The 23,393-nt window shown below is 40.9% G+C and overlaps 2 protein-coding genes across 2 annotated transcripts in view; one reads left to right on the top strand and one right to left on the bottom strand.

Annotated features, from left to right (window-relative positions):
* DDX20 (DEAD-box helicase 20) overlaps positions 1 to 13,650 on the bottom strand; it is a 181,766-nt gene extending 168,116 nt beyond the window's left edge. The window contains exon 1 of the mRNA XM_069238660.1: positions 13,428 to 13,650. Coding sequence (XP_069094761.1) covers positions 13,428 to 13,626 — 199 coding nt within the window. The 5' untranslated portion in view covers positions 13,627 to 13,650. The remainder of the gene's footprint in view (positions 1 to 13,427) is intronic.
* LOC138299937 (uncharacterized) lies at positions 13,412 to 23,186 on the top strand. Its single transcript, XM_069238661.1, has 3 exons — positions 13,412 to 13,513; positions 13,729 to 13,794; positions 18,839 to 23,186. Exon 3 carries the CDS (start codon positions 18,840 to 18,842, stop codon positions 19,464 to 19,466), a length of 627 nt encoding a protein of 208 aa, XP_069094762.1. The 5' UTR covers positions 13,412 to 13,513; positions 13,729 to 13,794; position 18,839; the 3' UTR covers positions 19,467 to 23,186.
* The last annotated feature ends 207 nt before the right edge of the window (positions 23,187 to 23,393 follow it).

Raw genomic sequence — 23,393 nt, 5'->3', positions numbered from 1 at the left:
TTTACCTTGGGCAGGGATAGAGTTGCTCTCCCTACCTTCCCCTTCTGGTTCTGACCTGAATCCAGGTCTCCTTAGGCACCTATCCTGCCAAGGACACTTGAGAACCATTCTGGTCATTCCGGTGAGCTGTTCTTCCCTTTTAGACTTGGAATCATGCTGCTCTAGGACCTTACACAGCCTGGTGGCAAAACACGTATCAACCAACACAGAAAGCTTGTAAGGATAATTCTCAGCCAGGCCATACAAGCTGGGTCTGAGCAGGTTAGAGCACTCTTCCCTGAGCTGCTCTATCATTAATGGTTTAGGCACTGGTAACCCACTGCTTCTTTTCATCCTAACCACTCATTCCAGTCACAAACTATTTCATGTATTCATTTCTCAAACAAATCTCTATCCACCTTCTTGCTGTCATGGAACCGGTGCAAGTATTGAGCCAACTTCAACCCAAACTGTCTAATAAGACCATCTTTCATGTGCCCAAATGTCAGACTGACATTTTCAGGAATCCATCCAGTGGTCTTAGTCCTTTCCAAAGGGAGGCACCTTAACAGATTTGCTGCCTTGAATTTATCATTCAGACTTCATGCCTTGCATGCAATTGAAATCTTTCAAACTACCCTAGCACGTCAGCGCCTGGCACATGCATGTGTATAAGTTCATTTGGTACCTTAGTGGTGGATTCCTTGTGCTTGCAGTGGGAAAAACTATTCCCAGAGCTAACCCCTTTCTCTGCTGCTAACCTGAGCTTCTCTTGCTGAAGGGCAGAGGTACCCAAACTTTTTAGAACTATGACCTACTTTTTATAATGACAAATTTTTTAGAACCACCTAGCTTTAAAGAACATTGGGAGGGCAGATTTTTTTAATGTAACTAAAACTTCATGCGGTAGAGTATTCACAGACAGCACAGTTTCCAATGAAATGGCCACTAACTTTGCACCGACATACAGGTTTACTGATAGAAGTACATAGCACAAAATAATAATGTGTGGAGATAGGGGTTTTGAATATTTATCATTTGGGCACCACCAAGTAAAATACCTTGATCCTCCTGGAATCCTTGGTTCCAGCACACTTCAGAATTAAATCAAAATGTGCTTGATTTTTGCTTTCCTAATTTCTGAATGTATACGTTCATATACATGGATTTACCTTTTGGTGTGTGTTGCAAAAGCAAGACATCCCAGAGCCTTCCTTTCCCATTCCCTCAACTCCTGCAATATTGTCACACAATTTACGTTAAGAACTGCTTTTCATTTGCAGTGAGAGAAAGAAAAGTAAACACTAATCCTACAGCTGTTTATTAGAAGATGTAGCTTGGTATTTGACCTCTGTCTTTGAAGCACCTGGCAAATGTGACATATTAAAGCACAGAATTTAAAGGCATCTTTATTTATTGCTCCCACTTTACCGACCCACCAAAAGTTAGCTTTCATTGCGACCCACATTTTGGGAAACCCTGCTCTAGGGTTATCCATTCCTTCTCTCATAACCCATCTCTGTTTTTGTGCTGCTTCGGTTCCCTTTTTCACTCAATCTCTTCATCTCGCCTCTTCTTGCTGGTCTTCTACTCTGAGCTACTCCCTCTCAAAAACACTTCTTTATCCTCTCTCTCTTCCTTAGTCCTCTGGAACATTAGTTCAAGTTTCAGAGTCTCAAAAAATGAACCTCCCTAGCAGTGCAATCTCTCAGACAAGGAACCTGGACATCCTAGAGATAAGTTGAGAAGACTGTCTTAGGGGCACTATCGAGAACAATTTCAGGCACCCATGGGAGACAGTCCAGGTGGGGTCTGCATTCAGGGACTCGGACAGCTAGTATCCACAGAACACTGGGGTATCCTCTACTGAATCCTCCCCTGAGTTTCCTTCAACCTTGCCTACCCTTTGCCATTGTTTCACTATAAATCTAGAATGATGTTCCAATCCTTTGAAAATTCCACCTTGATCCCAACACATCCTTCAGTTCATATAGGGATACGTTTTTCATGTGCGTTTCTTCTGATTTGCTGTCTGCCACCGTTAGGTGCAGTTTTTTCACCAAAAAGCTGAACGTATCAACTGCTACTGTCATCTGCTGGAAATGGGGTTGTTACTGGGCTTCGACTGTGACAATCGAACCTTTTACCTGGGGGATTAACCATACTGCTTAACCCAAAACTGATCACCAAGTACACCCCTTCAGCATCTAACCCTCAGAGTAACAGACTCGAACAGTTTAGGGATTACTGGAATAAACGGAAATAAAATAAAAAAACTTAATCATATTAAGAGTCCAAATGGAAAAACTCTTGAAAAAGAAACATAGCAATATATATGGAACGTGTAGGATGAAGAATGCTAAATTTTACCCGGGAGGTCAGCTGCTTAGAAAAAGTGAACATGCTGACCCCCAGGCATGCTGAGTAGCAGATGGGACACAATGCTGACAGTGTATGGTGTGGGACTTGCACTAACAAAGATGATGAATGAGATGGATTTATGGAGATAGGAGGCTGTGTCCGAGACTTGGCATGGCTCAAAGGGACTGACTTGCAGAGCATGGGACCACTGGGACCCATTAACATCTCCTTAGCTGCATCTGCGACTGCAGTCCAGGGACTACTGGGTGAGACTGCACAATTGGCCCCATATTACTCTCTTAGATATTGACCATATGGTAACAAGGGTATTTTGTTCAATCCTAGATCATGAACCAAGTGCAACAGCAAATGATCAGCACAAAGGTGAAATGCCAGGATTCCCTGCACAGTAGGTGGCTGCTGGAGGTGCCACTAGATTCAAGTTCTAAGCATCAAAGTGGATACATTTGTTGGCTAAGGTGGTTGCATGCAGAAGAGATGGATTTAGTCAGCAGTAGTACCAGGCATAGTTGTAGAGAAAGATGGACCCTACAGTTCGGGTTGCTTCTGCTACGATTTTTAGACATTCTTCGGGGCACTTTGCATCTGTAGCACTATGTTTAAATTCCTGCTTTCAAGTCAGACGTTAACTTAGGAATAAGGGGCCATATGTACAAATACTTTTTCCCATAGACACAGAATGGGGAAAAACCTTTGCTACATCTGGCCCAAGGAGTTCTCTTGTTTGAGTTCTAAAAGTAGTCAAACTAGCAGGCAGTTGGCATTCAACGCCTAGATAGCTTCTCAAAAACATAAGCAGTCGATAATAACCTCTAGAGAAAACTTGTTGAAGACGGAAAAATAAGATACATGGGAAGAAGCAGATGTTCTCAGAGGCTCGTGAAATGGAAGAGCCAAAGGAATTAGGCAACTGTCAGTCAATGGCTAAGAAGCGGAAAATTTACCTAATGTTAGGCAAGCTTGATACAGAAATAGCATACTTTCACTACAATCTGGAGATGTCCATATAGGAACTTGATTATAATATGGGGAAAGATGAATATAGGTTTGATCAAGTGGAGGTGTTTATAAGCGAGAAGGCTCATGAACAAAATGAACTGTCAGAGAGAATAGCAGTCCTTGAGTATCAGCATCTTAGCATGATGGAAAAGCTTGAGGATAGTGAGCTTCGTTCACGAGGAGGAATACCAAAATATTGATATAGATATTGATATGGTTTATTAAACGCAGCAAATGCCTAGAGGGTCTTGGTGCCAACATCAAGACAGGTAAAAGGACCACAGAAGACCAGTCTTAAAAGAAGAGTCCGAAAATAGCCAAGTTTTGAGTTGCTTTCTAAAACTAAAAAAAAAAGTCACCAGTGGAGAATACAAAGCTCCTTCCGCCCCAGGAGATTATTTTACAATTGGGGACCCCACTGTATTACTCCTAGGGTTACTGGGACTGAGCTACAGAACCATGCTAAGGCTCTCTTCCACTATGTATTTACAGAAGTCGAGGACTTCAATGTCAAACTTGACAAGATGCGTAAAGTCTTTTTTGCTTTTTAGGTTAGAGAACATCTTGCCCCATGTTCTCACAAGGGTGCACTTTTTAATCTGAAGGAATACATCAATGTGGCTGCAAGATCAAAGAAGGAGATTCAATTTGAGGGAGGCAGGATTGTACTACATAAAGAGATTTTAAGAGCAACTCATGAGAATAGACTTTCGGGGTGTCTCATCATTTCTGCTGCTTATGCACAGTAGTAGCACTATAACTGTGCAGTAATCAAGGCTGGAGTGAGTTAAAAGTTCTGGTGTTTGTGGATGGACAGACCATCCTTGACAAAATGTGAGTCAGGAACAAAATAATTGTGCCAGAAAACTATTTTCTCTGCCTTGAGTAGCTGGGCTCCTATGGTCGACCACTCACTTCCAACCTTGCAGGCTGTCTCGCTCATGCTCTTCAAGAATAAACCACAGACCAAGAAACAAGCCATCATACTCAAACACTTTTGACTAAAGTAGGAGATTTATAGGTTTTGTTGTTTTTAAGTCAAGTATGATATTTAAGTTTCCTAATCTCCAAAGTAAGTTGACAGGGAAAATGAATTCTATGATAATTTCTCCAAATCTTTTTCTTAGGTGTTCTAAAATGATAGACACTAGCTGGGAATCCTGCATGGTCTGTAGATGTTCTGACAGCAGAAGCTTTCTGTGCATGCTACAGCATTGCAATTATGGCTCCTGAAGTGCTCGTGTTTTCACTTTCCACTCTTGCTGAGAGTACAGCGTGGTTTCCCAGATACCTAAGGAATGAAATTAGAATAGTAAATTATTCTGTACTTAAGCATTTGGGTATTCTGTGGGTCTTCTATTTCTATGCATCCCCTGAGAAAAATCGGAGAATACTTCAGGGAAGGCACAGAAAGACGTGAGAACTTCAGCCATTAAAGTACAGGTATTCTAACTACTAAAGCTGCCAAACTCTTTGTTGCCTTCAAGAAGTACTGGTACTTCTAATCTTCCTCCTGAAACACTGGGAGGAGGCAAAGAAATGTGCCTAAACATTCAAGAGACGGATGATTTGCTATTCCAACTAGAGCTTGAATATTTAGTGAAAGTGTAGCTTTTGGGCCCTTGCAGTACTATATGCAAAGAGGAAGGCTGAAAATAAAGGCCCAACAGTGCATCTGTGCACTGCAATGACCGGCACAGGACATGGCGCACAGTATTATAACTGCAATTATATAAAGAGCATACTACCCCTTATGAAGCGCTTTTAGCAGTTAGCATGCTACCATGTGGCCCGCTGTTAGCAATCAATCCAGGGCTTATTAATTATTGTTGTAGATTTGTTGGTTATTGGGTTGAAAATAAGCATCAACAAGACTAAGCATTGCCATTCCATTCATTGACAGCTCACTCAAGGGGAGTACTAGGGTACAGCCCCACCAGCCTAAAGTAATAGTGAAGCTGCTCTTTGAAGACAAAGTGGCTGAAATGCAAACAGGTTATCTGACATAGGTCAGCTCATCTTTTTACATTTCCGAAGAGTGCACCGCCAGAACCAGAAAGTGGTTTGCCCATGTCACCCCCTATAACCTGGGCTACAACATACAATAATAAGAAGATGGTATGTACTGGAGCACAACTATGACCTATGTTACTTAGTCACAATGAAACAATCAATTATCATTGGAAACATAAACACCTATCATGTTGAATGCCTTGGGAGACCAGAAGCAGGCTAACACTGTATACATATTGCTGCATCTACTGTCTGTAATATATTGTCCTATAAATTAATTTTGTGTTCACAAAATTATGTTTATTTAGGTGGGTATGCCCGATATCATTGGCATGCTATTATCGCGTAGGCTCTCATTATCCTAATGAGGCTACTGAATTCAGGTGGCAAAATCACCTGAATTGTGGGGAACTGAGTCCAATCCCACACCATGTGACATCTGTCAGCCTAATCCAAGTTTTCCGGCTAACTAGCAGCTCCTCATCTCTGCCCAAGAGCAAAGATGATTGTGGCAACCAGGCGCATGACAGAAATGACTCCTCAGGGGGAATGGTGGTCAATCATATCTCATCCTATTTCTCTCAGTTACATTAGTCTCACATATGCAAAGACAAACAGAGGCAGAGAATGGTTCAATAAGGTTTATTGAATTAACTGCATCTTAGATAAAATGGCATGAATTGCAATAACTAGGTTGATTAAACACGCTAGAAGCAAAATGGTGACAAGAAGAGTGAAACACAGAAAGTGTCCCTCCATACTGTGACTATGCGTAATATATGTGGTTCCTTCCTAAGCTATGTTAGAGCACAGCATGATAAGCTCTAATCCGCTCTTCATGTTCCCCCCCCTGGGAAGATATCATCCCCCATAACTGAGCAAGGAATCCTGTTGTTTAGAAAGACACCATGAAGGCCAGGGATCCGGTAGTCTAAGCAAGCAGCTGTAGCGAAGGCAATCGACATACAGTTGTGGTCATCTGGCTGGAATCTCCCTCTATGGTGTATGGGACAGAGAAGTGTTTTTATAATAAAACAGTTGATGTTCTGAGAACATGTCCCCACGTAAAGATGTGTATGTTTCTGGGAATGTTTGAGACACAGCGTACCACTTTACCCGCAACTCTATCTGGCTGCAGCCTTGAGAAAAGCACAAAGTGAAAAGAATGTCCTGCCTGTTTTGACTCAAGCTACCACAGGGCTAGGCGCAGGGTAACTTAGTGACTTTTGTGGTTCACCCTGACAAGGCTTTAACAGGATTGTCACTCTCCCTCCCCCAACCAATAACCCAATTTCTTACAATGTGTATATTCATAGTCCCTGATGAATTGTAGATATTGTATAGTTGGCATCATCACTAAATTACATTAAGGAGCAAATCATGTTTGATTAAATCATCAAGTTTCCATTATAAATGAGTGAATATTGTGGACAACTAACATAGGCTATAAATGATCCCTACTACACACCGACTTATCAACATTCTGTGCAAAGTGTACAAGTCATTAGCACAATGGGCCGGTGCTCAGCTCCATTAATTGCATGTGTGAGGGGTGCTTTTCAAGTTAGCCTTCTCACACATTCAACATTTATATGCTGTGCATGTTCTGTGAAGCACATAATGTCTAATTAAAGGGGACACATTTTCTGCAAAGCTCTCCATGCTGTATAAGAAACCAGGACAGACCAGGTGCACACAGAGTTCGTCCTCAAGTCCCACTGTGACTTGATAGGGCTGGCATAACTCTGAGGTGTGAAAGGGTCAATGTTGGTATTGGTACATGGATCCAATCTTCATAAAAGGTCTTGCGGGCTGCAATTCTAGCACTGGTCACCATTGCAGAGTTCGTCACTGAGTTGTCCTTCTCTTTGTCAAGGACTTTTTGTAATTTAAGGGGTGGGTGTGTAAGGTTTTTCTTTTCCACAATGGTATGCATACTTTTTTTTTTTTTTGTACATCTATCCAGTTTGTCGTTTTTGCTTGTGCTGATTGCTGGCTATCGGCATTTTAAAACATATCTCTGTCACCATTGCCATAATATACTTTTCATGTGCAATGCAGCACCGTGCAGTCTCTGCAGCACTACAGGGAGTGCAGAATTATTAGGCAAGTTGTATTTTTGAGGATTAATTTTATTATTGAACAACAACCATGTTCTCAATGAACCCAAAAAACTCATTAATATCAAAGCTGAATATTTTTGGAAGTAGTTTTTAGTTTGTTTTTAGTTTTAGCTATGTTAGGGGGATATCTGTGTGTGCAGGTGACTATTACTGTGCATAATTATTAGGCAACTCAACAAAAACAAATATATACCCATTTCAATTATTTATTATTACCAGTGAAACCAATATAACATCTCAACATTCACAAATATACATTTCTGACATTCAAAAACAAAACAAAAAAAAATCAGTGACCAATATAGCCACCTTTCTTTGCAAGGACACTCAAAAGCCTGCCATCCATGGATTCTGTCAGTGTTTTGATCTGTTCACCATCAACATTGCGTGCAGCAGCAACCACAGCCTCCCAGACACTGTTCAGAGAGGTGTACTGTTTTCCCTCCTTGTAAATCTCACATTTGATGATGGACAACAGGTTCTCAATGGGGTTCAGATCAGGTGAACAAGGAGGCCATGTCATTAGATTTCCTTCTTTTATACCCTTTCTTGCCAGCCACGCTGTGGAGTAATTGGACGCGTGTGATGGAGCATTGTCCTGCATGAAAATCATGTTTTTCTTGAAGGATGCAGACTTCTTCCTGTACCACTGCTTGAAGAAGGTGTCTTCCAGGAACTGGCAGTAGGACTGGGAGTTGAGCTTGACTCCATCCTCAACCCGAAAAGGCCCCACAAGCTCATCTTTGATGATACCAGCCCAAACCAGTACTCCACCTCCACCTTGCTGGCGTCTGAGTCGGACTGGAGCTCTCTGCCCTTTACCAATCCAGCCACGGGCCCATCCATCTGGCCCATCAAGACTCACTCTCATTTCATCAGTCCATAAAACCTTAGAAAAATCAGTCTTGAGATATTTCTTGGCCCAGTCTTGATGTTTCAGCTTGTGTGTCTTGTTCAGTGGTGGTCGTCTTTCAGCCTTTCTTACCTTGGCCATGTCTCTGAGTATTGCACACCTTGTGCTTTTGGGCACTCCAGTGATGTTGCAGCTCTGAAATATGGCCAAACTGGTGGCAAGTGGCATCGTGGCAGCTGCACGCTTGACTTTTCTCAGTTCATGGGCAGTTATTTTGCGCCTTGGTTTTTCCACACGCTTCTTGCGACCCTGTTGACTATTTTGAATGAAACGCTTGATTGTTCGATGATCGCGCTTCAGAAGCTTTGCAATTTTAAGAGTGCTGCATCCCTCTGCAAGATATCTCACTATTTTGGACTTTTCTGAGCCTGTCAAGTCCTTCTTTTGACCCATTTTGCCAAAGGAAAGGAAGTTGCCTAATAATTATGCACACCTGATATAGGGTGTTGATGTCATTAGACCACACCCCTTCTCATTACAGAGATGCACATCACCTAATATGCTTAATTGGTAGTAGGCTTTCGAGCCTATACAGCTTGGAGTAAGACAACATGCATAAAGAGGATGATGTGGTCAAAATACTCATTTGCCTAATAATTCTGCACTCCCTGTATAATCACAGCCTACGATTGGACCTGACAGTGCCAGGTTTAGACTCTGTTCATCTCATTCCCCGTGCCCTGGTCCCCAACAACTCTTTCTAAGCTTCTCACATTAATGAAAGCCCAGTTTATAGTGTCATCGTAAACGGAAGTAAGATTTTGCACAGTTAAGGGAGGCATCACTTATACTCCGTCTGATTTAATCATTCAAATGTTGAATTCTGAAGCCTCCTGTTACTGCAATTGTTTACCATTGTAATACGAGTAACAAAACATTGTGGCTATGTAATGTCATTTCTATACCTTTAATTTCTTGCACACTTTTTTAATTCAAGTTGTGGTAGGCTTGTTAACTCTTCAGAATTTAGGTTTGCTAAATAAATATGATTTTATTAAAATATATAAATCATGGCAACCTCCATCCTCCCAGTGTGTTTTGGTTTTCAGGAAAATATGTGGGGAAGGACAGTTTTAAAAAATGAATTAATGTTTTTCTGAAGGGCTTATTTTACCAATACAACTAACTCTCTCCTGCATTGTTCTTTGAGGAAGAAGATGTAGCCTTGCAGACAAAGCTGCTTACCTTGAAACTAGAACACCTGGTTTGAATTCTGGCCTAAATTTAGTATCTTGAGACTCTGGACAAATCACTTAATCTTGGTGTACCTCAAAAAGACTGAATCTGTTGTAAAGCAATCTAATGTCCTCGGGCCATGTTCACGCTATAAAAAAAAGATGTCAAAATATATGTTAGCAGAAAAAAACAGCACCAATTCACATAATTAGAAGGGAGACCCCAAAGGCTGTTCTCCAAATCACGTTTTAAACGTCGGCTGTAAGCATATTACTGTATGTGGCGGAGCCTTGGGTCCCTTGGCTAGAAGATAATAAAGAGTGGTTAGAATATGCCTGATAAAGGAAATACCCTTTGTAATATAAGCCAAACTACTGGCATTGGGGTGAGTGTCCCTGAAATCCATGCGAGTCATTTCATGACTTGGCTATGGTTCTCACGGAAAACACTGATGATATTTTAGATTAGCGCAAAATGGCATTAAGGTCACATATACAGTTTAGCAACAATATCTCAATTCTTTGAATAAAACAAGCCTATAGAACAAGCTCACCAGTTTACTGTGTCGATATAGGGGCTTCATCTTTTTGCATAAAGCAGTGGTTCCCAACCTGTGGTCAGTGGCCCCTCAGGGGTCTGTGACACAGTCCCAGGGGGTCCACAGGCCTGGGCTCGCAAGAAAGCACTTTTCCAGCTGGGGTCTCTCACAGAACACATGCATGTTTTTATGTTTATTACTTCCTTTGTGCAGCACTTTTAAAAGCACTTTAAAGTTCATAGTACAACCAGCAGCTTTTAGGCGTCAAGATAACTATTTTGATTAATGTACTTGCCAGAGAGAGAGAGAGATGTAAGTTTTATCTAGTGACAGTTTTGACTTATGTAAGGTTGGGCAGATGGTTAATGTGCCTGCTTCAAAGAACATGTAGCAGACAAAGATCTGTATTTTATGTACATAGCACAGTGGGTTACTGCTTTTGTCACAGAAATTATTTTGTTACTGTGCAGCTCATAAGTTATGATCATAATCTAGCACAGTGAGCTAGGAACTGCTGTCAATGAGCTGCATGCAAACTGCATGGCACAAATTAGAAAGTTATGTTTTTTCCCCCCAGTTTTTCGTTTTCCTTACACTGATAAAAAAAGGTTTGCTTGCGTAGAAATACCTTATTATTAAAGTCAACGCTGACCACAGTGTTATGTTCTGAATCCTGAGTTTGTGCTTCTCCAGACGAAGCACTCTTAGAAAATGCCTATCAGTGTGGATGACGTGTGAATCCTACACCTTGTAGTCCCCTGTAAAGTGCTCCAACACCCCACGATGGTACGAGATGTGCTATAAACAATGTGACAGGTGGGCTATGAAAACATGAAAGCCCCTTATTGTTTTACTTCTTTTTCCCACAACGTATTTATGTGAAAAGCCTTTCTCAGATCTTATGTACCTAACAAAATAAAAACAGATATCACTTGGGGAATGTAGACTCAGACCTGAGGTTTTAGCTTTCCTAAATAAAACAGCACATTGAAAAGTTAGTCACTGAGATGAAGCGCCAACTTTCCCATTAAAATTGTTCTTTTTTTGCATGTTTTTTCAATAGAAAATATTGATATCTTTAGTAAATCGAGTATTTGTTTGGTGTGTACTTGTGTTTGTATTTTTTGAAAATTACTGTTAATGATTGTGATTTAAATCGTACAAATTGCTTAGGGGGTGGGGGGGGGGGTCTCTGGCTTCCAGTAGTGATTTAGTGGGGTCTTCAGGAGTCAAAGGGTTGGGAACCACTGGCATAAAGGACTGCAGAAGGAAAGGTGAAAATTAGCTGTTGCACATTTGCTAAAGTTATCATATCCTCTGATAGCATAAAAGACTCAAATGAGGGGTGGCTCACCCACAACCAGAGCCTTAAATGTATAGAATAATAACTATCTACATTTGGGTACAAAGGCAATTATTGCAGGTCCTGTTTTGGCAATAACAGGTATTTTTCAGAATAAAGGCGATCCTTCAGTAGCAAATAGAAATCCTCCTTGGAGGAAGAAGGGACCATGCACTAGGGTAGATTTTTCGTATAAATCAGACATTTACTAGCAGGTGGAATAACTGCAAATTTCTATTATGACCTCAACTTTTACACTATCATGCACAGTGAAATAAGTAATGATAGTGTATATAATAAAACAATGCAATGACAATAACAGAAGACACTATCAGTACAGCACATGAATAGATTTTTGTATTGCAGTATGCTCTGATGCAGTGTTCTTGTAAGGTGCATTGTGCTTCAAGACATTTTACAGACTGAACAGAGAAACTTGACAGCCAACATATCTCCTACTATGAAGGAATAAGCTGTCGTCTGGTTGCTATCCCAACAGCTGTAATACCAGAAAAAAAGCAACTTTGGTCTGAAAAGGGCCAGGCTGTGAAGTGAGGCCCAGTGCATGATCTCGAAAGAGGAGTTCTTGGTGAGCCTAGTATGACCCAGAGCTTCCTCCTCCATACAGAGGATTTTTTTGGGCAAAACGTACTTTCACTGCCTGAACCTGTAAGGTTTCCAACTCCTTTGGGATAGCACTGCATGTACATGCCTATAAATTTTTGTTAGCTGTATTATACTACCTAAAACCGCAAATTTTGCCTTTTGTATTTTTCAACTCTACCTACTCCATGATGATGCTATGTCATAATAATATATGACGGAGTTTTGACTAGCAGTCAGGGAAAAAAAATATGAAACGTAGACGTGAAAATAAATGCATGATAAAAGACAGTCTGAAAGTGGATTTTCTCAACTGCCTACTTCACATATAGCCTTTTAATCATTTTGAGAGAAACTATGTTAAAAAATAGAGAACCTAATGCTTTTTAGTAAAGAACATTTTGTAAACATTTTCTTGTGGGATGACCTCACCAGCCTACTCTGTTGCAGTTCAGTTACGACAACCCACTTTCAAAGATCACCCGTCGCCACCGATTCCATCCCTTACCTGGCCCGCATTTCCACTTTGTGGAGATCGGTATTGCTATTGCTTTGTAGCTAATTTTCACTGTATGTAAGGCTCCCTATATACTTAATCCAAAGGTATGATAACCATTCAAAATCGTGTTGTTTTAGGTTTCTTTAAAAATATTAAGTAACAATTGCCCAAGAAACAATAAATAAACGCGTGCGATATTCTAGGTAGAAACAATTGAGTGCATTACAACAAAACAACAGGATACGAATTCACAGCGGCACCGGCTTCGCAAACGTAGCAGCAATACTGGTATAATTTCCTTATCACCTGAAAGATGTTAGTACCACAAAGGGAAACAAGAAGTCTAATTATATTCTGTCAGTAGCACCTTATGAAAACAGATCGTTTACAATGACCTATATAACACATTTAGTATACGAAAAATAGACATGTCTCCATGCTCTTTGAGCTTTCGCCCTCAAAGCATCCTTCAGTGAATCCCAACATTTATGATTTAAAGGAAACGGGTGCAAAGCATACTTCGTAGGTTAAAGATAATACACGGATCAATGTACATATTTCTGGTCTAGCGACTGCCACCACGTTTTCAGTCCTAAACAATTCAACTGCTGTAGCTTTGACACACGTACTACCACAACAAGGTGGCGGCCAATTCGGTCCTCATCTACTGGCTCTGTGCTACACATACAAATAATGCGGATGGGGCGTGGCAAACAGCGTGAATTGGTACAGCCATCCATATTAGATCTGGAACATTTCGTAACTTTGTCATTTGTTCACGGCCATCTTGGAACGGTAAACGGCTATTCACACGCTACACCTTTAAAAAAAAAAACACGAAAGCATGGCGAGCCACTCACCCAGGCCGCATCTCCCCAGTGGGATGGCTTTCAGTTGTATGGGAGACGGTCTCTCGAAACCAGCCGCCGACAGACCCTGCAGGACGGTATGAGACAGTAGGAGCGAGCTGAAGTCCACATTCTCCCCTGAGACAAGTACATCCCCGGTGCGCTGCCGTGCACCGAGTCTGTGTGCCGCCTTTTTCCAGGGCTCGGCCATCTTAGATTTGGGAAGAAGTGTGGAGGGAGTGTATTTCTTTCTTTATAAAACAAAAAAAACTTTATTGATATGTTGCTCACGCACACTCGATGTTTAATTTAGGGATTCCTTGATATCGTCCAGAAAATCCCGCGTTAATTCGGAAATTGCATCATATTGTGATTTCAGGTATCATCAGGATGTTCGGGTCTGAACGATGTTCTTTTTTGCTTGGATATTGCTGATTTCTAAAAACGCACTGTAAATATCAGTCATCAGAAGTTACAACTATTCTTAACATTAAGCACTGACAAAACTAATAGGTTTAGCACCTGGGCCCACATGCACTCTGTATTTTTCGCGCAAACGAAAAGTTATAAACTAATATGGTTGCCACCTTCAGAAAATTACCGTCCATATGTATTTCCTTTGGGGTTCTTGAAAGGCCACGTGCTGTAATATATATCTGTGTAAATCTACAAAAATTGAGCCTCTATTTGCTTTAAAGACCAGTTAGCAGCAGTCTGGACAGCATAAACATTATTTTGATGTGTTTTCCCCCAATGCTTTTAGTTTGTCCTTCAAAAGGTAAAACCATCAGATTTAATGTTTTTTCGAATTTGTACCTCTCTTTGCAGGAAAATACCAACAAGTTTGGCAAAATACAAATCAGGTGGCATCCCTATCACACCTCTTAGTTCGCAACCTCATTTGGAGGGAGTTAGCCTCCCTGGACTCCTCACTAGCGGTGTGCGGAATTTGATTATTTTGCATTTGTGTAATTATGCGAAATTTTGTGAAAATTGTGTAATTATGTAAAATGGAAAAGCAAATGTCTCAGTGGTGGCAGTTTTAAGATGTGCAACACCAAGGATGGCATCATATTTAATGCAGTGTGTACATGCACATTCAAATATTTTTGAAGAGGAAGACAGGCGTGTGTCTGACTCTTGTATAGTTACTTAGGAAGGAGGATTGCCTGCGTTCCAAATGACCCCATAGGTTTGCAGTTTTATATGAAACTCAGTTGAATACAACAGAAAATAAGGTATTGCAATGTCCAGGGGGTTCTTAACCTTCCCACTTTAGAATATTATCTTGTTTAGTCACAAGTAGTTGTCATTGAAGCTATAGCATTCCACCTTGAAATAATCAGTTCACTGACTTAAGTCCGTATATCTAGACACAATTTACTGTAAAGATATTACCATTTGGGACTCACCGTCAATATTGTCTTGTAGAACAAGTGACAACTATGTTTTCACAATTCTAAGTTTGAAGACTGATAGCACAACACTTGCAAAGGCAATCCGCAGGATAAGAGTCAAAGTCACCAATGGCATGAGAGTTTGTATGCGAGAGGGAGTGAGAATAGCATATTTTTGCAGATAGGAGGTCACAAAGAGTAGGCTAAATAGGCATTGGGATGCGTGGGAAAGGAGGAATTAAGAGGTTGTATGAAAGAAGACTGTACAGAGGGTGTCACAGGGAAAAATGCATTGGGGAGAGTTTTAGTGAGACAGGCACATCTGATGGTTTGGTGGACGGAGGAAGTAAGAGGAATATGCAGTAGATAGAGTGGGGTGTTTAGAGAGAGAAGAGTGTCAAAAGAAGGTAGATCTAGAAGGTTGAAGGAGGTGTAGAAGACAAATGTCTCTAACAGCCAAGAGAATGTAAAGGGACAGCAAGAGCAGTATGAAGAATCAGGTTTAAGATCTGAGATTGTGAAACACTGAGGTTGAGGAGAGTATGGGGAGCAAGAAAGGAATCAAACAAGCATTGGCAAAGTAATAGGTCTCACCTATGCAAAAGCTATTGGCTTTGTAAATGTGTTTTAGTCATGTTGTTCACCAGCGTGGCTGCTGTTCAGCATGACTAAATGTTAGTGGCATAGAGGAGAGTGACGAGTGTAATAGTGAAGAGTGACGTAGAGTGTTGTAGATTGGAGTGGCAGAGAGTGGAGTCACGTAGAGTGGCATGGAGTAGAGTGGACTGGTGTAAAGTGCATTGGTGTAGAGTGTTGCAGAGTGTAGTGGCGTAGAATGCAGTGGCATTGAATTCAGTGGTGTGCAATGCAGTGCCGTAGGCTAGTGGCGCAGAGTAGAGTGCGGTGGCTGAGAGTGCAGTGGCATAAAGTGGTGCAGAGTGGAATGGCATAGAGGTGAGTGATGCAGAGGGCACTAGAGCAGAGTGGAGTTAAGTGGCATAGAGCGCAGTAGTGTAGAGTGGTGTAGAGTAGCACAGAGTGGTGTAGAGTATAGGGCTGTAAAGTTCAGTAGCATAGGGTGGAGTAGTGCAGAGTAGAGTGGCATAGAGTGTAGTGGCAGAAAGTGCAGAGTTGCAAAGTAGAGTGTCAGAGTGCAGTACAGAAGATTGGAGTGGCGTAGAGAGCAGTGGCATAGAGTACAGTGATGTAGAGTGCAGTGACAGTGCAGTGTGTAGAGTGCAATGGCATAGAGTAGAGTGGCATGGTGTGGCATTGAGTGCAGTGGCATAGAGTATTCTGTTTCAGAGTAGAGTAAAGTGGCATATAGTGGAGTGGTGCAAGGTGGAGTGCAGTTGGGTAGAGTGGCATATAGTATAACGGCGTAGACTAAAGTGGTGTAAAGTACAGTGGTGCAGAGTAGATTAGAGTTGCGTACAGTGGATTTGCATAGAGTGCAGGGGCATGGAGTCGAGTGTTACAGCGTAAAGTGCATTGGCGTATAGTGTATTAGCACAGAGTGCAGCGGCATAAAGTGCAGTGTTGCAGACTGGTGTAGAGCACAGTGGCGTAGAGTGGAGTTGTACAGAGTAGATTGGTGTGACCTAGACTGGAGTGGCATAGTGTGCAGTGGCGAAGAGTGCAGTGGTGTAAAGCAGAGTGGCGAAGAGTGAATTGGCATAGAGTAGAATGGTGCAGGGTAGAGTAGAAAAAGATAGAGTGAAGTGGTGCAGAGTGCTGTGGCATTGTTGTGTAAAGTGGATTGGTGCATAGTAGAGTGCAATGGTGTGGAGTGGTGCAGAGTAGAGTGGAGTGGCTTAGAGTGGAGTATTCATGGTGTAGTAGCACACTGCCATTACAGACAACTCATTTACAATTGAAATGACCATTACATTTGCACAGACAAACCGCTTTACTAATAAAACTATACAGTGAACAGACGTAAATGTTAAGAAATTGTATCACATAATTTAATGCTTTGTTTTGATCATATTGAAGCGTTTGTTTCCAGCACACTTCAGAAATAACCAAAAATGTGCTTCATTTGTGCATTCGTAATTCTGATATATTCTTGAAATACGTAGTTCATTTAAATATTATCATGTGCTAGAAAACATTTCTTTCCAACCCCCTTTATCCAGCAAGATTGTCACTTAAATCCTCTCACTTTGAAGTCAGAAAAAGAAAAAGAAACAACACTCTCGAAAGACAGTGACTGGCATTTGACCTCAAACTTTAAATGCACAGCAAATGTGAGATTTACAGACCTGTTTACAGAAAAAGAGCACTAGGAAGGATTCTGTAAATAATGTTTTGGCAAGGGAAGGACCAAACACAAACTGTGCAGCCTAAATCAAAGCCAGCAAATAGAAAGCAAGGAAATGTGAGTTACAAAACACATAGCCAATGGCAAGCAACAGGCCAAATTCATTCCAAGGACAACTTTCTGAATGTCTCCAAGATGTCTTTAGCAAACCAGACAGCTCTGCTATTTGGTAAGCTGCAACCTAAAAATGAACAAGAGACAGGGAGACATAATTGTGAAGGTCTGTCCATACATGATTTTTCACACTGACACTTTAGACTATGGGTGCATCTGTGTTAATATACTTATGTTATGATCTGCACTATTCACAACGAAGCCAGTACTGAGTCATTGATGTGTCTTGATGTGCATCATGCATGCACTGCTATCTCGGCTGAGACATCTTAAGAGCGTTGAAATTACATCCCAATTCTGACCTGTACTACCTTGCCAACAAATTGTGTTCACAAACCTCTTAAATTGCACCTAATCTGAATATATCTGTGTCCGTTCATCAAGCAAGGAAACATCCACCAAGCTGTCTGTAGGATCATGCTTCTGAATGATGGAATGTTGTGAGGGTGGAATCTTGGGGTGCTGGGATTCTGGGAGAAGAGAGGGAGAAGCAGAGAGGGGCAGAGCTAAGGTGGAGGCTTGAAATGTCGCTGGGGGTTATATGGGTTGTTATACCATCTTCTTTGAAATAAAAAGCGAAGAAACTGAACCAAGACCACCGTGTGATTCCTACATAAACTGGCGACGAGGATTATTCTGCGCAGGGAGCAGAAATGACTTATAACCCCCAACCCCTGGATACAACAAACATTCCCAACCAAGCAGGATTTTCTATTTGTGGCGGAAAGAAAATAAGCGATTGATCTTAAACAAGAAACTACGGCAAGTAGTCTTCATCCTGCAAGTAAGTTTTATTCTTGTCAACTAGCGCAATAAAATTTGAAATAATACAGATATAATTCTGCAACCGTAAGTTTTCTAACAAAACTGTTTACACACACAGTTACTCTGGTGTGTTTTGGATGAACTTAATGCACTTGGAAGTCCACTAGCGGCTGTTACGCGGCTGTATTCGTTCAAAACATATGAACGTTATTGCTCTGCTGCGTTGCCTGTAGACTTTGATTATTTTCAATGTCTCCGCGTGGCACAGCGAACAGCGCACGTGTTGCACAGATGCGCATCTAGCAGAGCGAACTCAACGCGCGTGTTGCATACACGTGCATCAAGCCGCTCATGTATAAGTAATCGATCCAGTTATTTGTGCGCGTGCCACGTGCGCGCCAGAACGAACTTTTGTTTTTTATTTATTAACAAAAGGAACAAACTATACTTACCTTGGTATCTTCGATTACCAGCTGTTTCAGCTACTACGACCATTCTCCTCACTAGTATTCCCCCTCTTGTTTTTGACTTTCGCCACTCCTAAAAAAAAAAAAAAAAAGGACTACGCTGATTGAATGAAATAAAAAGGTGGAAACTATAGAAGGACTACTGGATAGAGGAAAGAGGAAGGAAAACAGTAGAGACAAGAAAAGGACTATTAGTTGCATACAAGTACAGGAGGAAATTCTACAATCAACAAGCAGAGACATTTAATTGAACCAAAGCATTGTTGTTTTAGATTGTTATTTTAGATTGTTACTTTAATTTCTTACTTTAATTTATTATTTTAATATATAATTGTATTTTTTTTTTTTTTCTTACAGAATGGCTGAACAAAATATGTCTTCACCACCGTGTTTCCTACCAGTACCTGGTGAACCGTCAATATCGTGGAAACAATGGAGAAATATATTTTCCACGTATTTGTTGGCCATTGCGGGAGATAGATATACCCCTGTAAGAAAACAGGCGATATTGCTTCACCATCTTGGAGCGGAAGGGAGAAGAATTTATGATGACCTACCTGAAATACCTTTAGGTACTGGTGATGTTCATCCTACTAATGTATATGAAATGTCATTGCTGATGTTAGAAAAACATTTGACTCCCAAACTAAACACTGTATTTGAGCGTCATAAATTCTTCTCCCGTGTTCAAGGCCAGGATGAAGATATTATGTCATTTGTAGCAACTTTGAGACGATTGGCAGTCACATGTGACTTTCGTGATTTATCTGATTCCTTGATTCGTGACCAGATAGTGCGTTGCACAAATAATAAGAAAGTGAAAGAGAAGCAATTATCAATGGATCCTACACTGGAGGAAAACATACAAGTAGCCAGGAGTATGGAACACACGGCTACCTGGATGAAGGAGATAGAAAAGTCCAACACACAGATAAGAGATGTTGATGAAAAATCGACAATAGGAGTGAAAGAAGTAAAAAATTGAAAAAAAGGGATGGCCAACTGACAATGTGGAAAGGAAAATGGGCAAGAAGAAGAATTTGAACATATGTTTTAGATGTGGATGTTCAGGTCACATTGCGTCTAGTGCTAAGTGTACTGCACGAAACTTAGTATGTAGATCCTGTGGGAGGAAGGGGCATTTGGGGAAGGTTTGCAGATCTAAAGGGAAGACGTCAAATACTGTAGTGTGAAATCTATAGATAATTTAGATGATGATCAACAAGAGATTGTTTTACCCATCCATGAGATTGACGAAACCAACCAATCAGTGGTAGAACCTGAATGTGTGGGAAGGTGGAAGAATGAAAGTTCTTACAAATTAGAAAAACCACATTGTCACGTGCTCATGGATTCTGTGATGGTGAAGGTGTTGGTAGATTCTGGTAGTCTATTCACGTTGATTTCAAGGGAGACTTTTGAAGGTACACTAAAAAAAAGAGTTGATCATTTATTGAGAACTGATGTGAGAGCAGTTGGTTATGGAGGCAGGAGAATAGAAATTGTAGGAATGGAATGGATGGATATTGTATTTGAAGGCAATGGAGTCCATGGTAAGGTTTATGTCATGAATGAAGGGTCAGATCTCCTAGGATGGAGACATCAGAAAGATTTGAACATTGTGCTCGACCCAAATGCTGCAAGTCCAGTCATGGTTATGGAACAAGCAGCCAACGTAGATGATTTGGTCCCCAGTGAACAATGGACAGAAGACTTAAAGTCTAGGTTTTCGAAAGTTTTTACCGACCAGCTTGGGAAGTTAAGAGGATTTACACATCGTATAGTCTTGAAAAGCAATGCGGTTCCAATAGTACATAAGGTGAGACCAGTCCCGTTTTTAATGAGAGAACCATTACGATGCGAATTAGATAAGCTTCTTCAACAAAAAATAATAGAGCCTATTGAATCGTCCGAATGGTTGGCACCAATAGTTCTTGCACCCAAGGATGGGAATAAGATCCAGTTGTGCATTGATTTAAGAGACCTCAACAAGAATATTTGGGTGGATAGACAGCCTCTGTCGAATATTAATGAGATGTTGAGTGTAATGAGTGGTGGAAAGGTATTTAGCGTGCTGGACATGTCAGCTGCATATCACCAGGTCAATTTACATCCTGAATCTAGACCTCTGACTTCTTTTGTAACACCTCTTGGGGCATTTAGGTATTGTAGGATGCCCTTCGGCTTGGCATCAGCTTCTGCTGTTTTCCAGCAAATAATGCAAAACATTTTTAGAAACCTAGATAACGTCCTATGCTTCCAAGATGATATAATTGTAATAGGAAACTCATTAGAACATCATGATGAGTTACTACTGGTAGTATTGAAGAGGATAGAGGATCATGGCTTGACGGTTAAAAAAGATAAGTGCCAACTAAGAAAAAATTGTGTGATCTACTTAGGACATGAGATTTCGGCTGAAGGCATTACACCGAAGAAAAGTATAGTGGAGGCAATTAGAGATGCCCCGTGTCCTACCAGTAAGGATCAGTTGAAGTCATTCTTAGGGCTAGCGGAATATTGCTAAAAATTTGTATGCAATTTTGCGGAACTTGTAGAACCCATGAGGATTTTACTAAAGAAAGGAGCGATGTTTGAATGGAATGAGGATTGTGTAAAGGTGTTTGAGCAGATTAAGGTGTCCATTGCAAAAGCCCCAACTCTAGGTCACTTTAATGTTACGAAAAAGACAATTATTTTTACTGATGCCAGTAACGTGGGATTAGGGGCAGTGCTGATTCAGATGGTGGATGGTGATGAAAAAATTATTGGCTTTGCATCGCGTAGATTGCAAGGAGCAGAATTCCGCCATAGAAAAAGAGGCATTGGCTTGCTGTTGGGGAATAAACCATTTCAAGTACTATTTGTGGGGGCTACCCTTTATATTGAGAACAGATCACAAACCTTTGTTTCAGATTTTTAAGTGTGGTCGACGTTTGGAAGGTGGTTTAACTCCCTGGATTTCTAGGTGGTTATTGTCCGTTATAGAGTTCAATTTTATGGTAGAATATGTGAAGGGAAAGGAGAATGTAATTGCAGATTGCCTGTCACAACTACCTATTGAGGAACGGGGAATTGGAAATTATGAAATGTGTAGCGTGCAGTTAGAGGCATTCCTGATTGATGGAGAACTTGCTCTAAGTAAGGAGGAGTGGGATGAAGCTGTAAAAGATGACTTAGAATACAAAAAGTTGAAAGAACTTGTGCTTGATCAGAATTTCGTCATAGTGGAGGATGACTTGAAGAAATTTTTAGTAGTAAAAGATGAACGGAGTATACAGGGAGAAAAGGTTTTGAGAAGAAACAGAATAGTCCCACAGATGAAATTGAGGAAAAGATTGGTAGCAATTGTTCACGAAGGACATTTGGGTAAAAGTTCAACTAAAAGAAGGTTGCGGCAATTTTACTGGTGGCACTGGATGGACAGAGATGCGGTGGAAGAGTGCCAGGCTTGTAGGAACAGCGACAAGTCGAAAACAGTGAGGGAACCTTCCCTAGGTCAAGTGCAATTTCCCAAGGCACCATGGGAGAAGCTAGCTTTTGATTTGGTGGGGCCAATAGAGAGGTTAGAAAAAGGTAGTCGCTTTGTCATGGTCCTTGAGGATTATTACAGTAAATGGTTCCGTATTAGATGCACTGAACAAATTACTACGGACAAAGCAATTGAATTTCATAGGGACTCAATTTTGGAGGAAGGGGTTCCGAAAAGTTTGGTTACGGACAATGGTGTACAATTAGTTTCAGCTGCTATGACCAAATTTCTCAATGGGCTAAGGATAAAACATGAGAAAGTTGCGTTATTCCGGCCTCAAGCTAATGGTCAAGTAGAAAGAGTGAACAGAATTGTAGTGGAAAATATTCAGTTGTCTTTGGCGAATGTGTTGAATTGGAGACATGAGCTGAACAAAATGTTATGGGCGCATAGGAGAACACCTCATTCTGTGACAGGTGTGTCACCTTTTATTGCTCTTAGAGGGAGAGAGCCAGGTACTAAGGAATCTCCTTGGTGGATCAGTGAGAAAAGACAAGTAGGTGTTGACCAGGAGAAGTTGCAGGCAAGGGTCATGTATTTTCAGAAGAAGAACAAGATGAGTTATGACAAAAGAAAGGGTGTTAAATTTGATGAAGTGAAATATGGGGATCTCGAGGCGGTTAAGAAGGTAGGAATTGTAAGAAAAGGTGACAGCAAATTTCACGCACCGCAAAAAGCAATTTCTGTATAGAATTCGGTAGTCAAGTTGGAAGACGGTAGGGAATGGAGTACAGGAAATTTGTGCATAATTAAACGGAAGTAGTGACTGATACTGATGGTCATACATACTACTTCTACTGTCATACCAAGCTGATATGATGAGCAACCTGTGGTGTGCTGGTAGTGCAAATTATACATTGTCATTGTTTAGGAGTCTATTATATGCTAATTCTTGTTTTCCATTCTTTCCCATTTAATGTCATTTTTCCTTCTTCTTTTTTTTTATTTATTGTAATTAAATTATAATTATTATAATTCATAATGGGGAAGATGTGTAGGATCATGCCTCTGAATGATGGAATGTTGTGAGGGTGGAATCTTGGGGTGATGGGATTCTGGGAGAAGAGAGGGAGAAGCAGAGAGGAGCAGAGCTAAGGTGGAGGCTTGAAATGTCGCTGGGGGTTATATGGATTGTTATACCTTCTTCTTTGAAATAAAAAGCAAAGAAACTGATCCAAGACCACCGTGTGATTCCTATACTGTCATAATGCACCTCTTTGTGAATTGAAAGTTTTGTATTGAGGCATCTGCAGAGGTCTTACAAAATCTCGGTAAGACATGGCACTGCATATTAACAGAAATACCTAACCTAGAGAGACAGGGAGGGTGTTGCATTATGTTGGAAAATGGGTTATTGGTAGGGCAGGTAGGTACCTACAC

The sequence above is a fragment of the Pleurodeles waltl genome, chromosome 6, assembly GCF_031143425.1.
Source record: "Pleurodeles waltl isolate 20211129_DDA chromosome 6, aPleWal1.hap1.20221129, whole genome shotgun sequence".
NCBI lineage: Eukaryota > Metazoa > Chordata > Amphibia > Caudata > Salamandridae > Pleurodeles > Pleurodeles waltl.
Note: the sequence above shows the minus strand (reverse complement) of the source record. Positions and strands in the feature narration are given on the sequence as shown.